General features: G+C 34.6%; 1 protein-coding gene across 1 annotated transcript in view; it reads right to left on the bottom strand.

The window, feature by feature from the left end:
• CNTNAP4 (contactin associated protein family member 4) overlaps positions 1-22025 on the bottom strand; it is a 216820-nt gene that overhangs the window by 152934 nt on the left and 41861 nt on the right. The window contains exon 2 of the mRNA XM_053931894.1: positions 15306-15416. Within this exon, the coding sequence (XP_053787869.1) occupies positions 15306-15416 (111 nt within the window). The remainder of the gene's footprint in view (positions 1-15305; positions 15417-22025) is intronic.

Genomic DNA, 22025 nt, shown 5'->3' with positions numbered 1-22025 from the left:
ACAGAAAGAATAAACTGTGATCTTGAAAGAACTTGTTCCCTGAATGTTGGTTTGTTTTTAGTTAGTTAGTTTGTTTTTTCACCCATAAATATAGATGCTGTAGGATGAAGAACAAACAAGGTCAAACATGTTGCACAAATGAAGGGTATTGTCAGTAATCACCTTTTTAACATGGATGAGATTACTAAGATACTATTTGCTTTTGATTTGATGAGAAGTTGAAAGCCTATTGGTACCAAAACATGAATCATTTGCAGGTAACATTCAATTTCCATAGGGATTTTGAGGTGGAAAATGTATTCTGATAACTATTTTCATGTTATATGGGACATCCTAGATCTGTAAGATCTACCTGTGACAGTCAGCCAGGAGCACCGCCTTCATATCTGGTTTGAATTTCTGGTAGTTCAACTGTGAAATTGAGTCCAGGCAGCCCAGAACGTGGACTAAAGGCCAGAAGGACATTTGTAACCACATAAGCCAAAACTGCCTCAGCAAGCACAAAGCCACAAAAATAATTGTGCCTTTGTCTTTTCTGATCTTAGAAATTGTGAAAAGGTTAGGGAAATGAGTGTAAAAGGCACATAAAAGAACCTGAGAGCTACTGCAAGTGGAATACTGCCAGAAACTGTACTGGGAATATGGTTTCCCTCAAGCAAAATTTTGACATTTAGAAAATTCTTCTTGTTTGTTATTATGTATGCCCTCCCAGGATGAGGCTCCAGCTGCTTCAGATCCTGGCACTAGGTCAAACAGTACAGCAGTATTCATACTGCTGCTTCTGGTGCTATAATTCTGTGTGTCAGAAATCCCAGTTCAGTCTCAATTTCACCAAATTTTTCCTGGCTTCTTTGCAATCCCCACTCCCAGGAAATGATGAATACCTGAGGGCAAACTGCTTAAAAGTGGCTCACAAAATTCCCCTCTAGCTGAAAATACTGCTTTTGAGACTACAGTGAGAGGCATGATCAGCCACACAGATGAATCTGGAAAAAAGTTTTTAAGAATTCTGGGAAATATGAACACAGACAACTATTCTAGATTTGTTACAGGAAAAAAAAATACCTTACATGCTATTGAGAAATGAGAACAAAGCCATGGTGAGTTTCGTGCTGCGTCATTTGAGTGTGAAGAATCCTATGCCCACATATGGCCGCCTTAGCATCTCTACCCATACCGGTCTGATTATGTTAATCTTGTTTCCATGTAAACATAGCAGAAAACTTTAAGCACCTTACAATGATCACATAACTAATTTTATGTGACAAGTACTCATGTAACAGCAAAAATAAGAGATTACTTGTTGCAGTTATAAATAGAAGGTGTGGTGGGCTTTTTTGTTTGTTTTCATTTACTTTATCAGGAAGTAATCTGAAATTACTTTTTTTTTATATGTATATATATGTATGTGTCTAGCAAAAGATTACATGATAAAAGCTTTTTCATATTTCTGCAGGCTAGAAAAATAATCAAGGCTTCTTAGTTATCCAGAAGGCAAAACAATCCCTTGAGGAAACACAGTAAACAATGTAATGACTTGTGAAAACTATGATTTCAATGGATCATTTCCTTTTTGCCTGAACTGCTCTTTCATGACTACTCTTCTAAGCTTACCAATTTCAAGGTCGACTTTTTGCTAAATGTAGACAGCTGGCCTTCTGCATCATATTAGAATCTAGTCCTATGAGTATATACAGATATTACTTATTATACAGTGATTTCCCTACTAAATGTATTTTAAAGTTATTACTGCTATTACAGGGTGTAAAAAAGGTAACACAGAATGAAGTCTGGGTAAGAAAAAAAAGTTTTCAATATATTAAAAAAACCTTATACCTAAATGTGGCCACAGGCCTAGAGGGTAAGTGCAAAAAGCAGAGTCACACAGAAAAAAACTTTTTTGTTTTTTTTTTAGTTCAATAACTATTGTTGCATCCCTGGGTGGATTCAGTTAGAGATTTTAATAATGTTAGTTAGCCAGTTTTATGTACCCCCATTTCCCCCCCCCACGATGGTTCGCTCCAGGTCACTTACCATTGGAGACTTCCCATGTCAGTCTTGTAACCACCCCCTTTCATTGTTGCATCCTGGGATTGGGTTTTAGGGGTTCTTGTGTTAGCTAGTCGAGTCCTGTATACCCCCGCGCTTCCCCCGTGTCTTCCCCACCCCTGCGGTGTCTAGCCCCATGCTGCCTGCCGCTGGACTTTCCCCCAGCCGCTCTTGTGACCACTCCCCCGTCCGGCCCTGGGAATGCTGTGTCCGCCACCCCATCCCCATGATCCCGCTCAACCCGAGGCTCGGTGTCCACCCCTGCAATTTCCCAGTTGGTCGCTGTCTTATGTCATCACCGCGGCACCCGCACCGATTGGGTGGGGGGTGTCTGCCCTCCCTATCACATCCCCTATATCATCCCGCTCCTTCCTGGGTCCTGGCACCATTTCCCCCACGTGGCGTGGGAAGTGCGGGTTGCTCCCCCCCGACAGCAGCTCTCCGTGACAATAAAGCCTTCCTTCCTCGTGGGTGATCTGGACATTCCTTCCCTCTTTGCCTCAGACCCTCGTGTGGGTGACAGAACCCAGCAGACCCCAATTGGTGTGCCAGCAGCAGTGGCCCGTGGGAGAGAAGCAGCAGACCCGTGCATCCGGGGGGGAGGCAGCGCCGAAGGGCGCCGGAGCTGCTCTGGACCTGGGAGAATGAGTGCGACACTGCATTTTATTCCTGAAACTTCTGTGTCAGTTACCCCATCCCTGCATTCCCATTCGTCCCGGAACCCTGTATCCACCCCGTCGTGTTCCTGTTGGTTGCCATGGTCCACGTCATTCCCCCGTTGCCTGTCCCCATTGGGCAAGGGGGGCTTCTGCCCCTATCTGCTCACCTCCTATATAACCCCATGTTTCCTTTGTCTTGTCGCCATCTTGTCCACATGGGCGCTGGGGGACGGACGCCACCCTCCACCGCGGCCAGCGTATGGGAATAAACCTTATCCAGCAAACTGCAAGGCAAGGTGTGCCATTCCTTTGCCCCTTCATCTCCTCCCTGGGCCAGTTACAGAACACGGCAGCCCACACCGGTGTGCTCAGTGCCAGAGTGCCCGGGAACGTGGCCACCACGGTCCGGCTGAAGGGGCAGAGCCTAGCCGGGCTCCAGAGCTGCCCGGGACCGGGGGGAAGAACACAACGCCGCAACCTATTTCTTTAAAATAAAAGAATCCTGATCCATCATTAAAAACCAATAGCAAAACCAAACTCTATTATGGTTTATTGTATTTTAGATTAGGTATGGGGCACACATAGTTAAGGATCAAAGTGCTTTTGCTCCTATTTCTACTGAATATTTACTTCTTAGCAAAATGCTAATGTATGGATGTGTTAAACTTTGCAAAACTGTCAGAATTGTTACATTTTAGTAATTCAGAATAGTTTACCTCTAACAGCTGCACCTTGAAAAACCGTAAAGCATTCACTTTTAAAAGAAAATGAGGATAATTTTTAGTAGCAGATATATTCAGGAGCAATTTTTTTTTAAAGAGATGTCCCTTTTGCCAACTAGTGTTCGTTTTATAATGCAGTACTCTTTTCAGCAAGGTAATGAGTCACACATTTAATATTAAAAAAAAAAATTAAAGGATATTCAGTTAACAAGGTAATTATTTGTGAGAACACACTGAAGATCTAAAGAGACAAAACAGTATCATAAAAAAGGAATAAACAAAACAAATTTGCATGCATGTCCAGAATTCTTATAATGAATTAAGCTAAAATGTCTATTTAAACTCTCTTGCTTTATTAATAAGCATGTTTATAAGATGTCTTGAGCATTTTGGATATAAATATTTTTAAAATACATTGAAAGACATGAGAATGGTCCACTGAATATCTTATTAAAAATGTTTTGTGTAAAATGGGCTGGAATAAAAGGAGAAAAACCTAAATTATTTTTTTTAAAAAACAGATGTATTTTTTTCAGTTCTTTTTAATTTCAAATCAACCCTGATTGGGTTTGATTTAAGGTACTTTACAATATCTAGGCTCCCGAATTCAAGATTAATATATCCTTTGCCACACTTCACATTCTGTGGTTGGTTCTTTTTTTGTTTGTTTATTTTTGAGCTTAATTAAACATCAATGGTTTTATAAATGCACTTAAACTGCAGACATCCTGTTTCAGAATTAAAGACATACAATAACCACAAACAAAAGGTTCTGTTTGCCAGATGTAAATCTATTATCCCTCCCAACAACAGCAAAAGTGAAGATTCCACTTCATCCCTTCATCCTATATTTAGAAACCAGGTGCACTTCAACATGAGGCAGCTTAATCCCTTTAAAAATGTTAGAAGTTGAAATATCAAGGCTTTCTGAAAACTGATTTATCAGTGAGCTCTTGCCAGTGTGTTTTTGACAATTTACACTTTAGAGTCAATAGACACTTTTGATTTCCCATCAGAAAGACATTCATCTTTCTATAGCTCAAAGATCTAATATTAAAGGAAGACTTCAGCTGCTTTATATCTAAAAATAAAGAGCATAACTTTTACTCATCACTCAAAAAACAAGTAAACTATAATGCTGAAAAAAAATCTGATGGAATCTATTTATACATTTTCTTAATAATTTTATTCAATTATTAAAATTATTCTAACAATCTCATTTAAAAATTCAGAATTTTCAATTTAATTTCACAGTATTACTGAAATAAACACCTATCATCTGAAATGATGCTAAAAGCACAAATCGTTATGTATCGTATCTGTGTTAAAATTCCCAACTTTGGGTCTCTCTTCTTGCAGCTCGCAACACAGGAAATCTCAGTTGTGTATATTTTTAAATCAATGTCTGATCAATGACACTAATTATGTACTTAAAATTCCATCTACATTTCAAAATTGTATTTCAAAATTAGTATCCCGCTCGCACTACATATTCCGTAATATATCTATTTTGTTATATTTGAGAAATTTAAAAAATTATTATTTCAACTTATCAACAAAAAAACAAATGATTAAATGGGGAATAATAGTTCTCCTACTGTATTGCCCACCATTCTTGGCCCCTATTAAGCAAAACATGCTGTTTCACTCTTCACAATACTTTTTTTTTTTTTTTTTTTTTTTTTCTAATTGAACGCTGCAGTAAAATACTAGCCTAGCAAAGATGCAAATGATCTTAACTAAGTCCTTCCCATTTTTCTGGACATTTAGTTTCTCTTTTTTTTTTTTTTTTTAAATAATGATTTTTCACAAAATTCCCAAGTAATGGACTCAAAATTCTGTTTTAGAATTCAGATCTTAAAAAGTCTTGTAGATCCCTATTGAACTTTCAGGTTCATTATATTATTTTGAGAAACAATAATTAGTTTTGAATACAATAAATTACCTGACCTGAGACACATTTGTTAATGTAGGCAACAATTTAATAATTTGGATTTTACTTTGGGTTTTTATTTTGGTTTTTCCTTTAAACCAACTTCCTCAAACAGTATTATTTAAGGTTACATTTCTCTTTACTTATCTCTCTGTCCCAAAACAGGGGAAATAAGCCTTTTAATGATGATATTGTGAAATACACTCATAGCACTATAGAATTATCATGAATTGCAAAATATATTGCTTTTTTCTGTTCCTTTGAAGGTCATACTATTTATCAATGACTCTTAATATTGTCATGAAAATGGTACAGGGAATAATCTATGAGCGACACATCCAGCAATCCACACATGCTTCAGGCAGACAGCAACCTTAGCATGAATTGATACACAGGTATCTGATAACAGCACAATTCCTATTCAAATTAATTCTCTACTGAAGGATTATAGAATACCTCAGCCAGAAAGTATGATAAATTAATTACATTCAGTTTCTGACCTCAGAGTGTTTGCAGTTCTGACTTTTGCAATGACTATCACTGCATACATGCAATTGTGGCATGTTAAGACACCGGGAAAGAAAACACCCAAATCACCTTCTAGAAAAAGTCTGAACTGATACATGTGCATAAATAAATAGGGAACCCTTCATTTTCTTTCTAGACACAGTCATGATGAGACTAATGCACAGCTGTACTTCAGTTCTCTTAGAATGAAATCAATACTAATATGTAGAATAAATGACTGTATAAAATGGAGAAGCTTCTACCCCCAAAACCAAACAACCCCATAAGCAACTCATCAGAGAACATCAAAAAATGTAATGTTCTTATTCTTAAGATAAACAAAACAGCAGTAGTGCTGGTAGTCTAGGTAAGTTCAGATACTATAAAAAGGACAATGATTTTTTTATACCCTAAAATATTGAAGATTGAGCAGCTTAATTTACTGATGACCTTTTAGTTACATTTAACATGGTTCATAAGCTATAATCTACAATTACCAATATGATGCTAGGAAGAGACTGCATCAACAGAAAGAACATTAAAGAAATTATTTAAATTCTAGAATACTCATGACACTATAATTTAGGTCCCTAATATTTTAAAACTGAAGAAACCTACAAAATCATACACAGGAGCTGGCATGCTATATTCATAGAAATTTTAAAGCCCATAGGTGAAGGCTTTTTGGAGGATCAACATATTCATAAATTATTTAACAGTAGAAAATTACTAATAAAAATATCTTAAATCCTGCAAATGATATAAGTATTATTTTATGATAGATTATAATCTATTGATTCTTAAATGGTGTTATTATATAAACTAAAATTTGTGTTAATAAACTTACAACTGAATTCTTAATTTTGATCCATAATAACAAAGGAAATGAAGAGGTAGGCAAAAAAAGGTCTCCAAAAAAGGGTACTTCCTTTAGGGACTTAAAAATATTTATAAAATTTTCTACTGAATTCATCCACATCAGTTCTGCCCACTCTACCACACTATTGATCATTACACCATGAAATGAAAAAAAAAAAATAAACCCAACCTTAAAAGTACTTTAGCACTTCTATTTTTGCATAAACATCCTGTTGATGTAGTTATTTTACTTTTTTTTACTGCTTTAAGCCATTGGGAGGAGTTTTGGAAACAACTCCCTTGAGAGTGAAGGAAATCATAAAGTCAAATACACAAAGTTGTCTTGCAAGTTAATACAGCCAAAGCTGAACCATCGTAGTTTTATGTGATATTTGTACCAAGAGCAATGACTGGAATTAATTCCAACATGGAACAGGATGTTAGTATGTTGCTTTATTCTTCTCTGTAGAGCTCAAATCTTTGTTATATACTAATCCAATTATCTACATCAAAATAATTTGTTACAACCTCTCTGGTTAGAAGTTGAGGTACTGCAACAGGGAAATTTATTGAAAAATGATGGATAGATAGACTTCATTGTTCACTGAAAATCTGAAGAAAATAGAGCAACAAGTAGTTTTTGGTTTATTTTACACTTATTTTCATGATCTAGCAGTAATTTCTCTAACTCTTTATATGCAACAGGTGGTAATTGAAAATTGTTCTTCTGGAACATAAATGATTCCTGGTTTGGGATATAAGAGTGCTAGACAGAGACTGCTGTTTTTCATCTGGCCCCAAGAGCAGTGAAATTTATTCAAAACAGCTAAGTAATAGAAATTCATTGCTAATTTCACTGCAAAAGTCCACAGCAGGAACAGTTTGGGACAGAAAGTTTAAAAATGTAAATGGAAAGGGTATTATGTGTACAAAAATAAATTTTGCTAACCTAGTGCCATTATCTAATAGTTTTGTGTATTTCACTTATTCTTTATTATTACATCTGTCTTTGAAAATTAAATCCTGTTGTTGAAGGACAGAAATCAAAAAGCTGAGCAAGTCAAAGTCACTTTTCACCAGAAAATTCTACTTTATATATTAGTCAACTAAATATGATGAGTCTGATACTTTCTATAGACCTGTTTCAAGAGTGCCTGATGTACTTTCAGCTCTTATCTGAAGTAGCTTAGTTCATGATTTTCTGTCTCTTTGAGATACCTGAAGATGTAGATTATAATGTAATATATAAATTTAACATAATTTCATAAAGATTACAACAATATTTATATGAATTATCTGCCTAAAGGACACTGAGGGAAACAGTGACTAGTAACACTATTTTGAAAAGCTTTGAGATTAGTCTAGGAATCCTGAGCTCTCCATTGAGCCAGCTGAGTTTGGCACTAACACTGCAGTATGCCCAGGATGATGAAAGGGGAAAAACCCGTATCTCCTATACAAGACAGGAAATCTATTATAAATCAGATGTCAAAAAACAGATCCCTTGTATAAGTAAAGTCTCGGAACTTTTTGTAGGGGTGTGGCAGGAAGAATATTTTCTATTTTTATAGCATTCACCTTTGAAACTGAAAATGTCATAATTCTCTAAAAATTGGAATTTATGACACTCAGCCTTATTTTGCACTACAGCTGAAATTAGTCATTATTACATGACATAGAAAATTTTGTACTTTATTAATTCAGGAAATTTTCCAATATCTGGCTTTATCCCATCTAGCAATTGGTGCTTTTTAGATTTTTAGAAAAAAATATTTAAGCTCCTCTACCCTTGGCCCAAACATACAAGAGAAAAAAGAAGAAAATCAGATGCATCTCACTTATGATGTATTTTTCCATCCCTCAAAAAATTAAAGGAGGCATGACCTTAAATTCTTTGTTACTGCAAAGCAATCCTGGAAGTCAAATTTTATTTTGACTCTCTAAAGGATATCATAATTAATCAAATTCTGGGTAAAATTCAGCCTTTATCTAAGATTTTAAAAGTATATTATTTAGAACTATCGAAAGCCAGAAAAAAATGGCTATACCCAGATTTCTATTTTTTATTCTATTAACTTTAACAAAAAGGACAGTAGCAAAATTTATTTTTGAAGTCAACTTTTATTTGAACCTGTTCTCAAGCCTGTTCAAGGTTGCTTGTAAGAATATTTGAATACTGTAGTTTAACACAAGTTTTTGGAAAACTGTTTTTTTCTTTAACTGTTGACTTGATGTTTTCTTTAACTACTAATTGCTAGAATTAATTTATCCATTAGTGTGAGTTCTCAAAAATTTATTTTTTCTCTTCCCATAGCTATATTTCAGGTAGAAAAAGAGTCCCAAACAATTTCAAGAATGTAGTACCCTTATTAACATTTTTTTACTCCTTCTGTGCATTTCACCATGGATTTTGCTATTCCAATGATGAAACACATGAAATAGCTGGCTGAAACCTCTTTTTATGCTTTGTTATGCTTAAATGAATTTTGATGACAAGTTTGGAATTAGGTTTCTTGAAATAACTATACAAATATTCCAACTCCTCATAAATGTTCATGAAAGCACAATGGGCTGCAAATATTAAAAATATTAGTGAATCTTTGATCCTATTTACTCACTCTGGTTAAGTACAATTTAGTTACTTCTTTCTTTCTATCTTTCTCTTTCTTTTTTTGTCACTTTGTTTCCCACCCCCACATCCTTTTGCAGTATCAGAATCATACCATATACACATACGAACAGAACATATAGCAAAGCAAAAGTAGCATAAATTCAAATTTTGACATAAATGCAATAATACTGCTTCAAATTCTACGTTTATAAGGCTGATATACTCCTGAGAATTTTTAAAAATTGTGTACATGCAACATATGCATATGCAATGCCATATGCAATTTTCCTATATGCCCATACAATTTTTAAGGTGTCTAATACCCTTATTAAAAACATCTTCTGCAGAAAAAGTGAAACTGTAAAATTGTATTAAAAACAATTTTGTAATTAATATGCTGAGAGATCCATGGTAATGTTCTTACTGAAAGATATAACTATTGTAATAGCTACAGGAAAGAAACCAACCAAAGAAAACCAGATCGATTTCTTCCTCAGAAACTGCATGGTCCTGGACTTTCACTGGACAACAGCACATAAATTGGTCCTTTTTGAAGAAATCACTGTAGAAGGTCTTATTTTTTTTATTTAAAAGCAAAAGACTTAGATTGTTACTTTTGCCTTTTTCCTAATATATACATACAGTAACAGGTAAGTCATAAAAATGTGTCATGATGTTAGATGGTTCAACTTAGATTTGCTGTTTGTTTATAAAAACATAATGATTAACATCAGTTTCCTTTTCTTATTCCTTGTATTAAAATAAAATATCAGCTTTAATGAATTTTATTTACATACTGCTGAAATGGAGAGGATAAGCTTTTCCTAGTTATCCCTTGGTGACATACAATCCTAGCTGCAATTAAGTTTTTTTAATTTGTCTGCCATTTTATTTTAATTTTTAGCATTATGTTATGAAGGTTAAACTGCTTCTTATAAAAATTGATGAAAATTGACTTCCTTATTCTGTAAGAAATGTTTTAACTTTAGCTGTTGACTTGATGTTTTCTTTAACTACTGATTGCTAGAATTCATTTATTCATTTTGACCTACTTAGTGTGAGTTGTCAAAAAGTGGCTAAAGTATAGTGTCTTGTAAAAAGAAAAATAAGTATGGAGTTTACAATACCACACTGAATAAGCGATCCTTTAAATAGTCTTTGTAACAAAAAGAATGTGATAAAAGCGTAGGATATTCAGTGTAATGGTAAGGTAAAGATAATGAAAAAGACAAAGAAGTTCCATATATACAGCAGGGCGGAAAAAAATAGGCCTGCTGTTAAGGCATTCAAAATTTCAGGCTGCTTTTGAAAAACTGACTGCATAATTAAAATACATGGGTTTCTTCCTACTTCAGGGAAAGAGAAAGCTGTAATGTTGCATCCTGGGCTGGGTTTAGATTAGGGGTTTTATAATGTTAGGTAGCCAGTTCTGTGTACCCCCGTTTCCCCCCGCAATGGTTCGCTCCAGGCTGCCTGCCATTGGAGCTTCTCCACGTCACCCAGTAACCACCCCATTCATTCCTGAAATTTCCTTGTCAGTTACCCCATCCCCACATCCCTATTCCTCCCGGAACCCTGTATTCACCCCCATCACATTCCTGTTGGTCGCTGTGGTCCACGTCACCCCCCCGTTGCCTGTCCCCATTGGGCGGGAGGGCTTCCACCCGTGTCTGCCTGCCCCCTATAAAACCCCCCACACACTCAGTCCTGTCGCCATCTTGTCCACGCGGCGCTAGGGAGCGGTTGCTGCTCTCCATTGCAGCACCACGCGACAATAAACCTTCTCCAGCCAACCGCAAAGTCAGGGTGGTCATTCCCTCACCTCCTCATTCTCCTTCCAGTGCGGTTACAGAGCGTGGCCAGCCCATGCTGGTGTGCTGAACACCAGAGTGCCTGGACAACGCAGTGACCCCGGTCTGGCCGAGAAGCAGCACCTTTAGCCAGGCTCCCGAGCTGCCCCAGACCGGGGAGAAGAACGCAAAGCCACACTGTAAGTCAGTTTTTTTGGCTACTTAACAACTTCTATATTCAATTTTCTTCTGTCATATTTTGATGAATTAATTGTGGGGTAAGATAATCACAGCTAAATCCTTATCCAGCTTATTTAGCTGTCCAAATATTAAGGCTATTCCAATGGTATGTTCACTCTTGTAGAACAGCTGTCTTCTGAATTTTTTTCTTGCAAGGTTTCAGAAGTTCATTAATTCAAAAGAAGGCCTGTGTTCTTGGGTATAAAGGCTCATGGTATGGTGATTCATAGTGCAGTTAATATATTTTTTCCAAGGGTAATTGAATGGTGAATTAGAGAGTGTGTACAACCAGCTTGACAGTGCACTGCAGACAAAACCAGAAAATGCTGAGCTCAACAATGACAACCTTCTCTCCATGTGGTAAAGGGCTCTTTCACAGATCATGGTCGGGAGATAACACACCAAGAATTTGCAAATAGAGCAAACCCTCTGTAGCGCCAGACTTCAACTGAGTACTCATCATGTAAATTATTGGCAATGAGTGGATAGAAATACATCCTTGATGGTCCTGGTTAGGTATTGGCATTTAAACTCCTATCGCAATTATCCCACACAGACATGCCCTGAATACTGTCTGCTTTTTCCCTTCTTTTGGGATGCCTCAGTTCACCCTATAAAGAGGGGCACTTTACCTTTGTTCTTTTATCATTTTTGTTTCATTTACTCTCTTGTGGATAGATACACAAAAAGAGAGCACCTCCCTTGAACATTTTTCGTGTCACCTATTCCCACTGGCATAGAAAACAGCCTAGAATTTCAACCAGACTTTCAGCATCCAGAATTTTAGTATACAGCTCAATGGTAAAGTATAAAGCGATATAGAAAATAAGAAGTTCATTTTTTCTCTTTGCTTGCGCACTTTTGTTTGTTTGGTTTTGGTTTTTGTTTGCTTTGGTTTGCTTTGGTTTGGGTATTTTTTACTAGAGAAAAAGCTAAGCGGGATTGCTAATTTAGTTCAATTCCCAGATCAATCTCAGGTACAGCTTTGTAGAATACAGTTCCTATTTAATAAGTATGACCTCTACTCTTTCCTCTAGATACTTTATAACTCACCCTGTTAAAATGTTTATTTATATTATATATTTAGGTATATTTATATTGTATATTTAGGTATATTGATTACATATTTCTTCATCATTGCTTTGCCATGATTATTCACTGTTTTACTAATCTTCATTTCATTATGCATTTCATCATAAATGATTCGTGCTTACTTCCATATAATCAACAAAAGTATTGAACAAAGCTGGCCTTAGAGTTTCCTTTGAACTTCTCTGAAAACACCTTTATATAGTAATGATAAATACATTATAAGGACCACCAGCTAGATCTTAATGCATTTAACTTGGACCGCACTGGTATGGTGCTATTATTTAAAATGAAAAATTCATACAAAATTAGGCCAAAAGTCAAACTCTACTTATATTAAATCCCTGCATTTTATGTCTGCTAACTTCAAATAATTAAATCAGGGGTTTAAAAATTTATTTTTCCATTAAAAATATTAAACTGCTTTTAGTGATTGGAGTTTTTTACTTAATTCTTTCTACTTAATTTTTCTATCTAATTTTCCATTATTGCATGTAAAGCTGATGTCAGAGTAACTACTTCAGCAGTTAGCAGAAGTATTCATTAGCTGTGCTTGAGTATTGAGTATCTGAAAACTTCAAGGAATCAATGAGCTAGTAATAATTAAAACTCTGAAGAACATTTAATGAGTTATTCCTGGATGTTATCACTTTCCCTAACTGCTAATGGACTGGAAATTTCTTTTTGTTATCAAGGAGTCAACCACATTATCTTTTTGTTTTACAGACAGAAAGCTGAAACATATTCTCAGTTAGCTGTTTTACTAATAATTCTCTGCTGTTATCATTTTTACTATGTCTTCACATAAAGTACATATTGTACTTTTATTTTTTAGGCTTGAGTTTTCTTTCCTCAATCCCTGTAACTTTTCCTATTGATTTTCTACATTTAGTAAACACAAATCTACATGGTTAAAGAACCATTTCAGTTCAACTTCCCACGTTTCTGATAAATTTCCTGCTATTTTTTAACTTTCCATTGGCAACTGAAACAGTGTAGGTGTATATGCATATTTAGTTTATTTCTTTATTGATGAATGACAACATTTTGACTCCCATGTAGCCTGTGTAAAAATACTCAACCTTTTTCTGTCTAAAATGCATTCAGTTTTCCCTAACTTTGGCATTTTAAGAACTAAGCATATTCTTGTATTGGAACCACAATCTGCTTGTCCTAAATGAATGTTAGGAGGTCACAATCACTCTCAGACACTAACTTCAGCTGAAAAAAAGAGGTGTTTTTATTCAAAGCAGAGAATGATCTATATTAAACGCAAACCCACTTTCAGGTATCACACATTTTTTTCTTATGTGTTCATTGCTTCCATAAAATCACTGACAGTACACATCATATTTTCCTAATAACAGATTTTTTCCAAGTCTTTATGGTTTAGCAATAATTTCTTGTGTGCCTAAATGTTTTTATTTATAACCATGTATGTATAATGACTAGCTTTGTTCCATCCAAATAAAACTTGCATGTATATACACTTAGAAATATAATCAGGTTTTGCACAGGAAATTCACAAAAAAGAGTTAAACACAAATTCAATGTAGAAAATTTATTCCTGGCTCCATAGCAAGTACTGAGTCTCTACTTTCACTGAAAAATAAAGAATAAAATATAAGTTTTAAAGTAATATAATTAAAATTAATTTACTGAAGACTCAAGAAATTTTCATCTCACCTTATCTACACTGTTCCATAAAATTACATCTGAATGAACCATAAGGTATCTAGCCAAACAATCTGGCCACATTATTAAACAATTACAAATGAATAAGACATTCAAACCTGTACTCTGTTCAGTATCATGAACCTGAGGTCCACAGAATGAGAAGGTAGACAGTCATAATCTTCTAATTAAGCTACCTCCTGTTTTGTATCTACATGAGTTTAAATTATACCAGATGTAAGGTTATAAGCATTTCTAATGTGTGCATACAGTACAGGGCACAGTGGAGGAAATTGTAAATCTAAAAAATGCATTTTAACATGCAACAAACAACTTCATAGCACATGAAGAGAGCCAAATGGAAAAAGCTTTCAAACATACATTTTTAGGCAAGACCAATATGAAGATGCTAATTTTGGTGATAATACATGTATTATTTAAAATTCTAAGAGCATATATTACTTCAAATTAAGATAATTCCTTCCAGGATATATAATTTCCACTGATATCACAACTTCATTCAAAACAGAAGCTTATGCTTATCCTGCACTCTAGGTTAATAAAATAGATTGGGATATTCCTTCTTCACTACAGTGTTTCTATCTATCAGACATTGCAAATATTCCAGTAAATCTTGAAGGTTCAACAACAGAAATTATTTTGGCAGGAAAAAATATTCTTAAGATTTATTTTATATACCTCTCAATTAAATAAATTAATGCAAAATATAACAATGGACAATATGAGGGAAATTGTATGTATTTGAATTCTCTAAGTAACCACCACTAATATTGTGGCTGAATTATTAAGAACTAGATTTTGACCCACAACACAATATTTCAGTGAAGTTTCCTAGGACAGCGCCTTTGAAACAATTTATTCATCAGATTCCTCATAAGTAATAATTAAATAGAAGTCAGTATGCATAGATGCTGCCTCTTCAATAAACCCACAGGACAGCTCCAGCCACTGAGGGCTCATGTTATCAGACAGCTTACCAAAGGGTGGGAAGTTGAGATTCATAACTTCCTTGAGCTGAGCCTACACAGTCATTCATAGTTGGTATACAAACACCAGACAAAAATTATTTGAAACAGTAACATATGCTCTTGAATATCTAAACTATTTTCATTTCAACCCAGAATTAACAATTGACCAATAAAATTCACTCACCCTCTCTTCGATTAAGCCTTGCAAATCCAGGGCTGTGACTGCTAGACAGCTCTGATGAGCTACTGAATGATGACTGAGGCAAAGCAGACACCAGCTGATCATCACAATTATCTGCAAATGAAAAATATCACTTTCAGGTTAATCTGACAGACCTGCTTACTGGAACTGTAACAGAATCAACTCTGCATCTGAGAGCAGCATATCTCTAAATATTTCCTCTTGCTGTATTATGTGTAGAAGTATTCGTACCGAGGCACATGTTTGGATTTTTTTACCCAATATTTCATGAGACTACCAGACAATAATTTATCATGTTCTTTAACCAGCTGGTTTTACCCACTTCTAACTTAACTTCTGAGATCATACCAAGAAATGGTTCACTGTCCACTCACTATGATTTACATGAATAGCAAGTGATACATTCAATTCTCTGTTGCAGCACCAACCTACAACCTCACCACATATTTTTTATTTACTTTTGACCTGATGCCAGCACAGGTCTTTGCAATCACTTTTAATGTGCAATCACATTTAATACAGCTGTTTCTAAAAAAAAAAAATATAAAGCCAAGCAAACTGAATGAAATTAAATAAAAAAGTAATCTCATCCCTTTTAAGCACAGTAAACATGACAAAATGGAGAAGTTTTTGCTTTGCAAATGGTATATGCATTTGATACAGACACAGCAAAATAATCATTATCTCACATTTACTAGTATGCAAGTCCTAACATCATAATGAATAAAATCTGAGTGTTTCAGAAAAAGAAGACTTAACTGCAGCTCACAATCAATTGTGCAGAAACAAGCAAACGCTAATCAATACTCTAGCTTCAAATGCCTCTCCAGCTGAATTACTATACAGGATATGTGTTCATTCTCCATTTAAATTTGAAATGTATCAATTGAGAATCAATATCTGATCCAGTTTAGCTGAAAGAAAATTAACTTTAAAAAAACTCAAGTGCAGCAAGTCCTTCTCTAACTATACTGGGGCTGGCATAAATTCTTTAGAGAAAGAGGAAATTATGTCAAATTTTAGTCTTTATGAAGTGTTTATTTTCAGGACAATCACATTCTTTAGATGCAACTAATAACTGATAAGTCATAGGTGAATTCTCCTTCTTCCAACCTTCTATTTGTCTACCAGGATTCACAGTCAAAATCCATAAATATTAATGAATACAAAATCTTTTCCTTACCTTAATTAATAATTAAGTGTTTCTGCTAAGTAATTATAGATATTTCTAATTAACCACAGACTTTAATATGAATGTCCCAAGGGGATTTTTGATCACATTCAAAAATTTGGGTTTTAATGTTGTTTAATTTAATTCTTTGAGGAAAACTCTTTCTAAAGGAAAGGCCTAGTAGTGGCCTTGACTGTTAGAGTTAGAAGTTCTCTCTTGAATCCCATAAATAATATCCATTCACAACAAACAATAAGTTTTGTTAATTGTTCTCGATAAAGTCACATATGCCACATTCTATCAAATCCAGAGTACTTCTCTCATGAAAAAAAAAAAAAAAGAAATAAAATTATCCTTACTTTCAGAACTTTATTTCCTATTCTAGGCTTAAACAATAAAAAGTCAAAAAATTATAACTACTCTTTAGTGTCTAACTACAAACTGATTTTTTCACTTCATTATCCACAGTTTAGATTTACAGTGGTGAAAGAAGCTGATCTACTCAGGACAACTGGTAAGCACAAAAAAGAAAAAAAAATTAAGGTCTTAGGAGTAAATGTATTGCACTGGTAAGTCTTAGAAAAGGATTTCATTAGCGAAATATTTCTTTACAGCACAGAAAATAGAAAGAACTTATTAGTCATAAATTGCATTAGAAAGAGAAGAATATGATGATGTTGTGCTGCACACAGGGAGCAACTTACACTGCTGATTCAAGGGAACACTTCAAGTGTCATTGATCCTTTTTCTACTGCCAAAGCCTACATTGTAAGTCCAGATACGAAGATGAATATTAAGAGGAGAAAATAAAAGGCATTTTTACTCAAATCTATCTGCATGATAGACAATCATGGACCCAAAGAATCACAGAACAGCTTGAGTTGGAAAGGACCTTTAAAGGTCATCTAGTCCAACCCCCTGCCATAAGCTGGGACACCTGCACTAGACCAGATTTCCCAGAGCCCCATCCAACCTGATCTACAATGTTTCTGGGTGTGCACCATCTATAGCCTCTCTAGGCAAACAGCTCTAGTGTTTTACCATGCCCATCTTAAAAAATTTCTTCCTTGTAACTCATCTAAATCTACACTCTTTTTTTTTTAAACCATTTTCCCTTGTTCTATTGCTACAGACTTTCTTATTAAGTATGGAAAGGGTCACGATAATGTCTCCATGGCAGCTTCTCTTCTCCAGACTGAACAATCCCAACTCTCTCAGGCTTTCCTTATAGGAGAGCTTCTGCTCCATCCCTCTGAACATTTTTCAGCCCTCATCTGGACCTGCTCCACAGGACAATGTCTTCCCTGTGCTCAAAATTGCAGAGCTACTTGCAGCAGAATGTCTCATCTCTCTCAAATGCCTCATATTTTAAATATTGATCTTCTGGTGAGAGGTGGCATGTGTTATGAAATGAATCATCAGGAATGAGAGCATGCCATTAATACATAGAAGCACTAGTAGATAAACAACAGCAGGCACACTACTTTTAAATCACCCCTGGGTATAACTCTTCACAAATTTCAATTCAAAATAAACAAAAAAAAAAAGCTACATTTCCGCTGGATAGATGATACATCTCCCTTCGTAATGTTAGCTTCTGCCAAATACATTTTTCACCTTTTTCTTTTTAATGTACATGTTGGAAAGGAATCAATGGTACTGAATTATTCTATGCAGATGGTCTAATACATGTGTATTTGTGAAACACACATATTGCTTTGAGATATTCCCAGATGAATTCTATGAGCACTCAGCATTTATCATATAATAGTTTATGTCAAACTTGATTTATAATAGAAAGGCACATAAAATTTTGAATATTAAAAGGAGGTATTATCCAAAATCCAACAGTCCATGATATCGCTTTTTGCCTTTTGCACAATACGAGAAATGAGCAATGTGTCACAAATAGATATACACTGAATAATTATACGTTTCTTTTACAACAGCCACTATGCTTTATTTCAGGAAAATGACTTCATATGAACTTCTGCTTTATTGATTAGCACATGTAGCTTAAAACATATTCTTGTGGCAACTTCCATTGTGCAATTTAACTCAAAATTTAGTATGAATTCCAGAGTTAAATCAAAACACTTTGTAGATATTGTCAAGAACCAGATGGTTCATATGAACTTGCTTCTCAATGTAAATTTAAAAAAAACTAAAGAATAGTCTCTACAGGCTGACAATTCTATATGCTTTCATTTACATTGGAAGACATTCAGACATTCTACATGATGGAAACACTGTTTGAATTCAGTGCTTTCTTACATGCTAACAGTGACTTTTCATTTCTCTTGGACAGCCTTCCACTGTTCAACAGAACACATCCTGCTGCTGAAGGCAATGTAGGGCTTTCTAGTGATATATCACACAGCTTCTGTAAGCTAAAGGAATACTTAATTAGACCACTCTAACATGAGATTTAAAACAAGATATTTTAGTTAAAAGTTGTCCATCCTATAGCATTTATTACATTTTTTGTTATAAATATATATTTTTAAACAATACATAAGAATACCAAAAGCATAAAGAAGTCTAGGTTTCTTTAATATGCACAGAAATCTGGTAACAAATAAGGTTTTGTGAAAGAAAAAATATATAAACAAAATACATATTATCTGTTATTCAAGAAAAGCTATTCAAGTTATATAAGGCATGCCTTTCCATGTACCGTAATTCCAGTGTGAGTTTAATAAAATTTATAAAGCAACTGAGGCAATTTAAAGGAATAAAACTTAAGTAATGCATGAATAAAGTATACCTATCATTTCTCTTCCAGATCCACACAATATCCCATTATGCAAATTCAGAGTAAGCCAAGAAACTTTTAATACACATGTACTATCAATTACATAGATCATGCCATATGAACTACAGCAAAGGAGTTCAAATAGGATATCATCTTATAATAACAACAGTTACAATAACAATAGTAACAGTTATGATGACTATGTTCATAACACTGTGGTTAAACAAATAAATTTTGTTTCTTCCTTCAAAGTAGCTGCTTGTTGAAATAAAAATTGTAATAAAAATAGCAGAATACTGGGACAACCTGAGAATTTTTTATTCAGAATGCATAGGTGTATATTTTAATTTCCATCTAGTGAAAAAAAACTGATTTCATTTACAGGCATAAACCTTCTTTTTCTGTGAAAACTTCAAAAATACATGGAACTGATTTTACTTTAAATGGAACAGTTTCTTTATCTGAATTATCAGCTTGGTCCACAATAATGACTAACAGATTTGAATGCTTTTCAATTTGAGTGCAAATTTACTCTAAATAAGCAAATGTCAACATACAGTGCCTAGCTACTACAAGTTGTTGTGAAAAATGTTCTGTTCGTAATTATCTAAAAAGCACATGCATTACATCATTGCATTGACTTTACTCATGACATATCTTAACTCAAACTAAAACATCCCAACCCAAGCGCATACACAAATTAACATATTGCAATTTCACTTATTTTACTTTTCAATGAAATTATTTTCAGCTATTATATTGTTCTATGCACCTTTTTTTTTCTTAAAATTCAATTTACTCCAAACTTCCTCAACCAACAAGAACTACCAATTCCTTAATTAACTATTAAACTTCTCATAAGGCAGGACAGAAGTAGCAAAGAAGGAAAAAAAAAGATTATGATATTTGAATTCCCTAGAAACCTATCAAGTTCTTCGGTTTTATGAAGGACTCAAAGAAAATATTGAGTAACTAAAGAGCAAAGCAACAATTTAACATTAAACAAGAAAAAAAAAATTGTTCCAGTAAACCACGTGAAAACAAAACAACAGTAAAAAAAAAAAATCAAAGAAAGTTTTGCAATTTTTTCTCAAGTAGGGAAAACTAAATACCTAATCATCAGACAAGTAGAACAGCTAAAAACAGCTACAAATGCAATCACAGTGGAACAGAATAGAAGAGGCAATAGCTCTGGGAGTCTCTCAGAAGTGTAATAATGTTAATCTTTCTCATGCAGGTAAGCCCTAAGAAGGATCAACTTTGCTATCAAATTTTAATAAATTAATATCTATGATGAAACACCTCATGAAAAGGAATGAGGCTCATAACAATAAAGAACATGTCATACTGTAGCAACAAGACTAGTGTTTCCTAAAACCTATAAAAAGGTGCCACAAAACCTCCCCTCCAATAGGTATTTAATAAATCTTTGGTTCTGTCGTGCACTTCAAAGTTTCTTTTCCCAGTACTGTGAAGACCAAATATTCTCTAGCCTGTCTACTCTTTTCAACAAAAGACAGTTTATTTTCCCTAGATGTGAATACCTATGTCATTTTATCTAATAGAATTTTTAAGTATGTTAATTGTGGTAATTTAGTTTTTCGTCAGTGTGCAGGCTTGTAATTAATTCCAAAAGATGCACTGAATTTAATGAGATTCCTATGACATTGATAAAAAGAGATTTCCCCTCTCCTTGTTTTCTTGAGAGGTGTTGACCATTATGCTGGTTCCAATCTTAGTGAAATATTCATCAGTAAGAGAAATGAGGAGAAGTTGACAGATTTACAGACCATTAGACCTTCACAGTTTCAGGTCTTCTAGCTACACAATATGCAATGTCACTTAAGATGAACCCAGCCTGCTTCCTGTTCAGGGATAAATTATCCTTGTTCAGAGAGCCTAAGGACTTCTTTATCTCAGGTCTACTGCTGGCTATTTGTAGCTAGAAGCTTAAAAACAACTCACTAGGGAAGTTGCACTGTTTCATTCATGCATTTTGATAGCCACAAGGGTCTTTCATTCTTCAGTTCAGTTTATGGAACATATTAGGCATTTCCACATAATTACATTTCAACTGCATGTAGTAGCCAAGAAAGTTCATAATGCCTTACTTCACTAAGGTTTTCTGCTGTTTACTTATTTGAAAGATGTTAACCTTTCAAGCTGAAATTTTACTTGTGAGTAGCTCACAATTTACTTTACAGCTACTTAATTTATTTTTTTATTTAAACACAAGTTTTCATTAATAGATTTCACTTATTTCTTGGAGGCAGTGGAGAGAGAAGGCAGGGAGCTGACTGCCCAAAATAAAAAAAGAAGGTTTTTGGATTTCAAAATACTTTCTCTGCAAAGGTAAAGACTTTATCAAGGAGATAACCCTCATGGTAGGGCTGATGATTTTCTTGAACTTGAAACAAAGTCTTCCAGTTTTCTGATACTCTTTTCCAGATAGCAACTAAGACAGATTCAGCACAGAATTGTGACACTTAGCAGTTGACTGTTCCTTTTATATTCACATCAGGCATGTGATTTTTACCTTAACAAAATACACTAAATGCTGTATTTCCTTCCTTTAAAGGAGCCATCCCTTTTCATAACTGCAGCTATTTCATACCAACAAGAAATCACGACTAGCTAGTGAGTACAAAAAGCCAAATTTCCTCTGTGTTCACAACCTTGGTGCTCACCAGAGACATGAAAGACTTTTTGTGACTGAACACAGTGAACTTAAAAAGACAAACCAGAAGGAATAAGATAAACACTGCGGTAATATAGA

Source organism: Vidua chalybeata, chromosome Z (assembly GCF_026979565.1).
Source record: "Vidua chalybeata isolate OUT-0048 chromosome Z, bVidCha1 merged haplotype, whole genome shotgun sequence".
Classification (NCBI taxonomy): Eukaryota; Metazoa; Chordata; class Aves; order Passeriformes; family Viduidae; genus Vidua; species Vidua chalybeata.
Note: the sequence above shows the minus strand (reverse complement) of the source record. Positions and strands in the feature narration are given on the sequence as shown.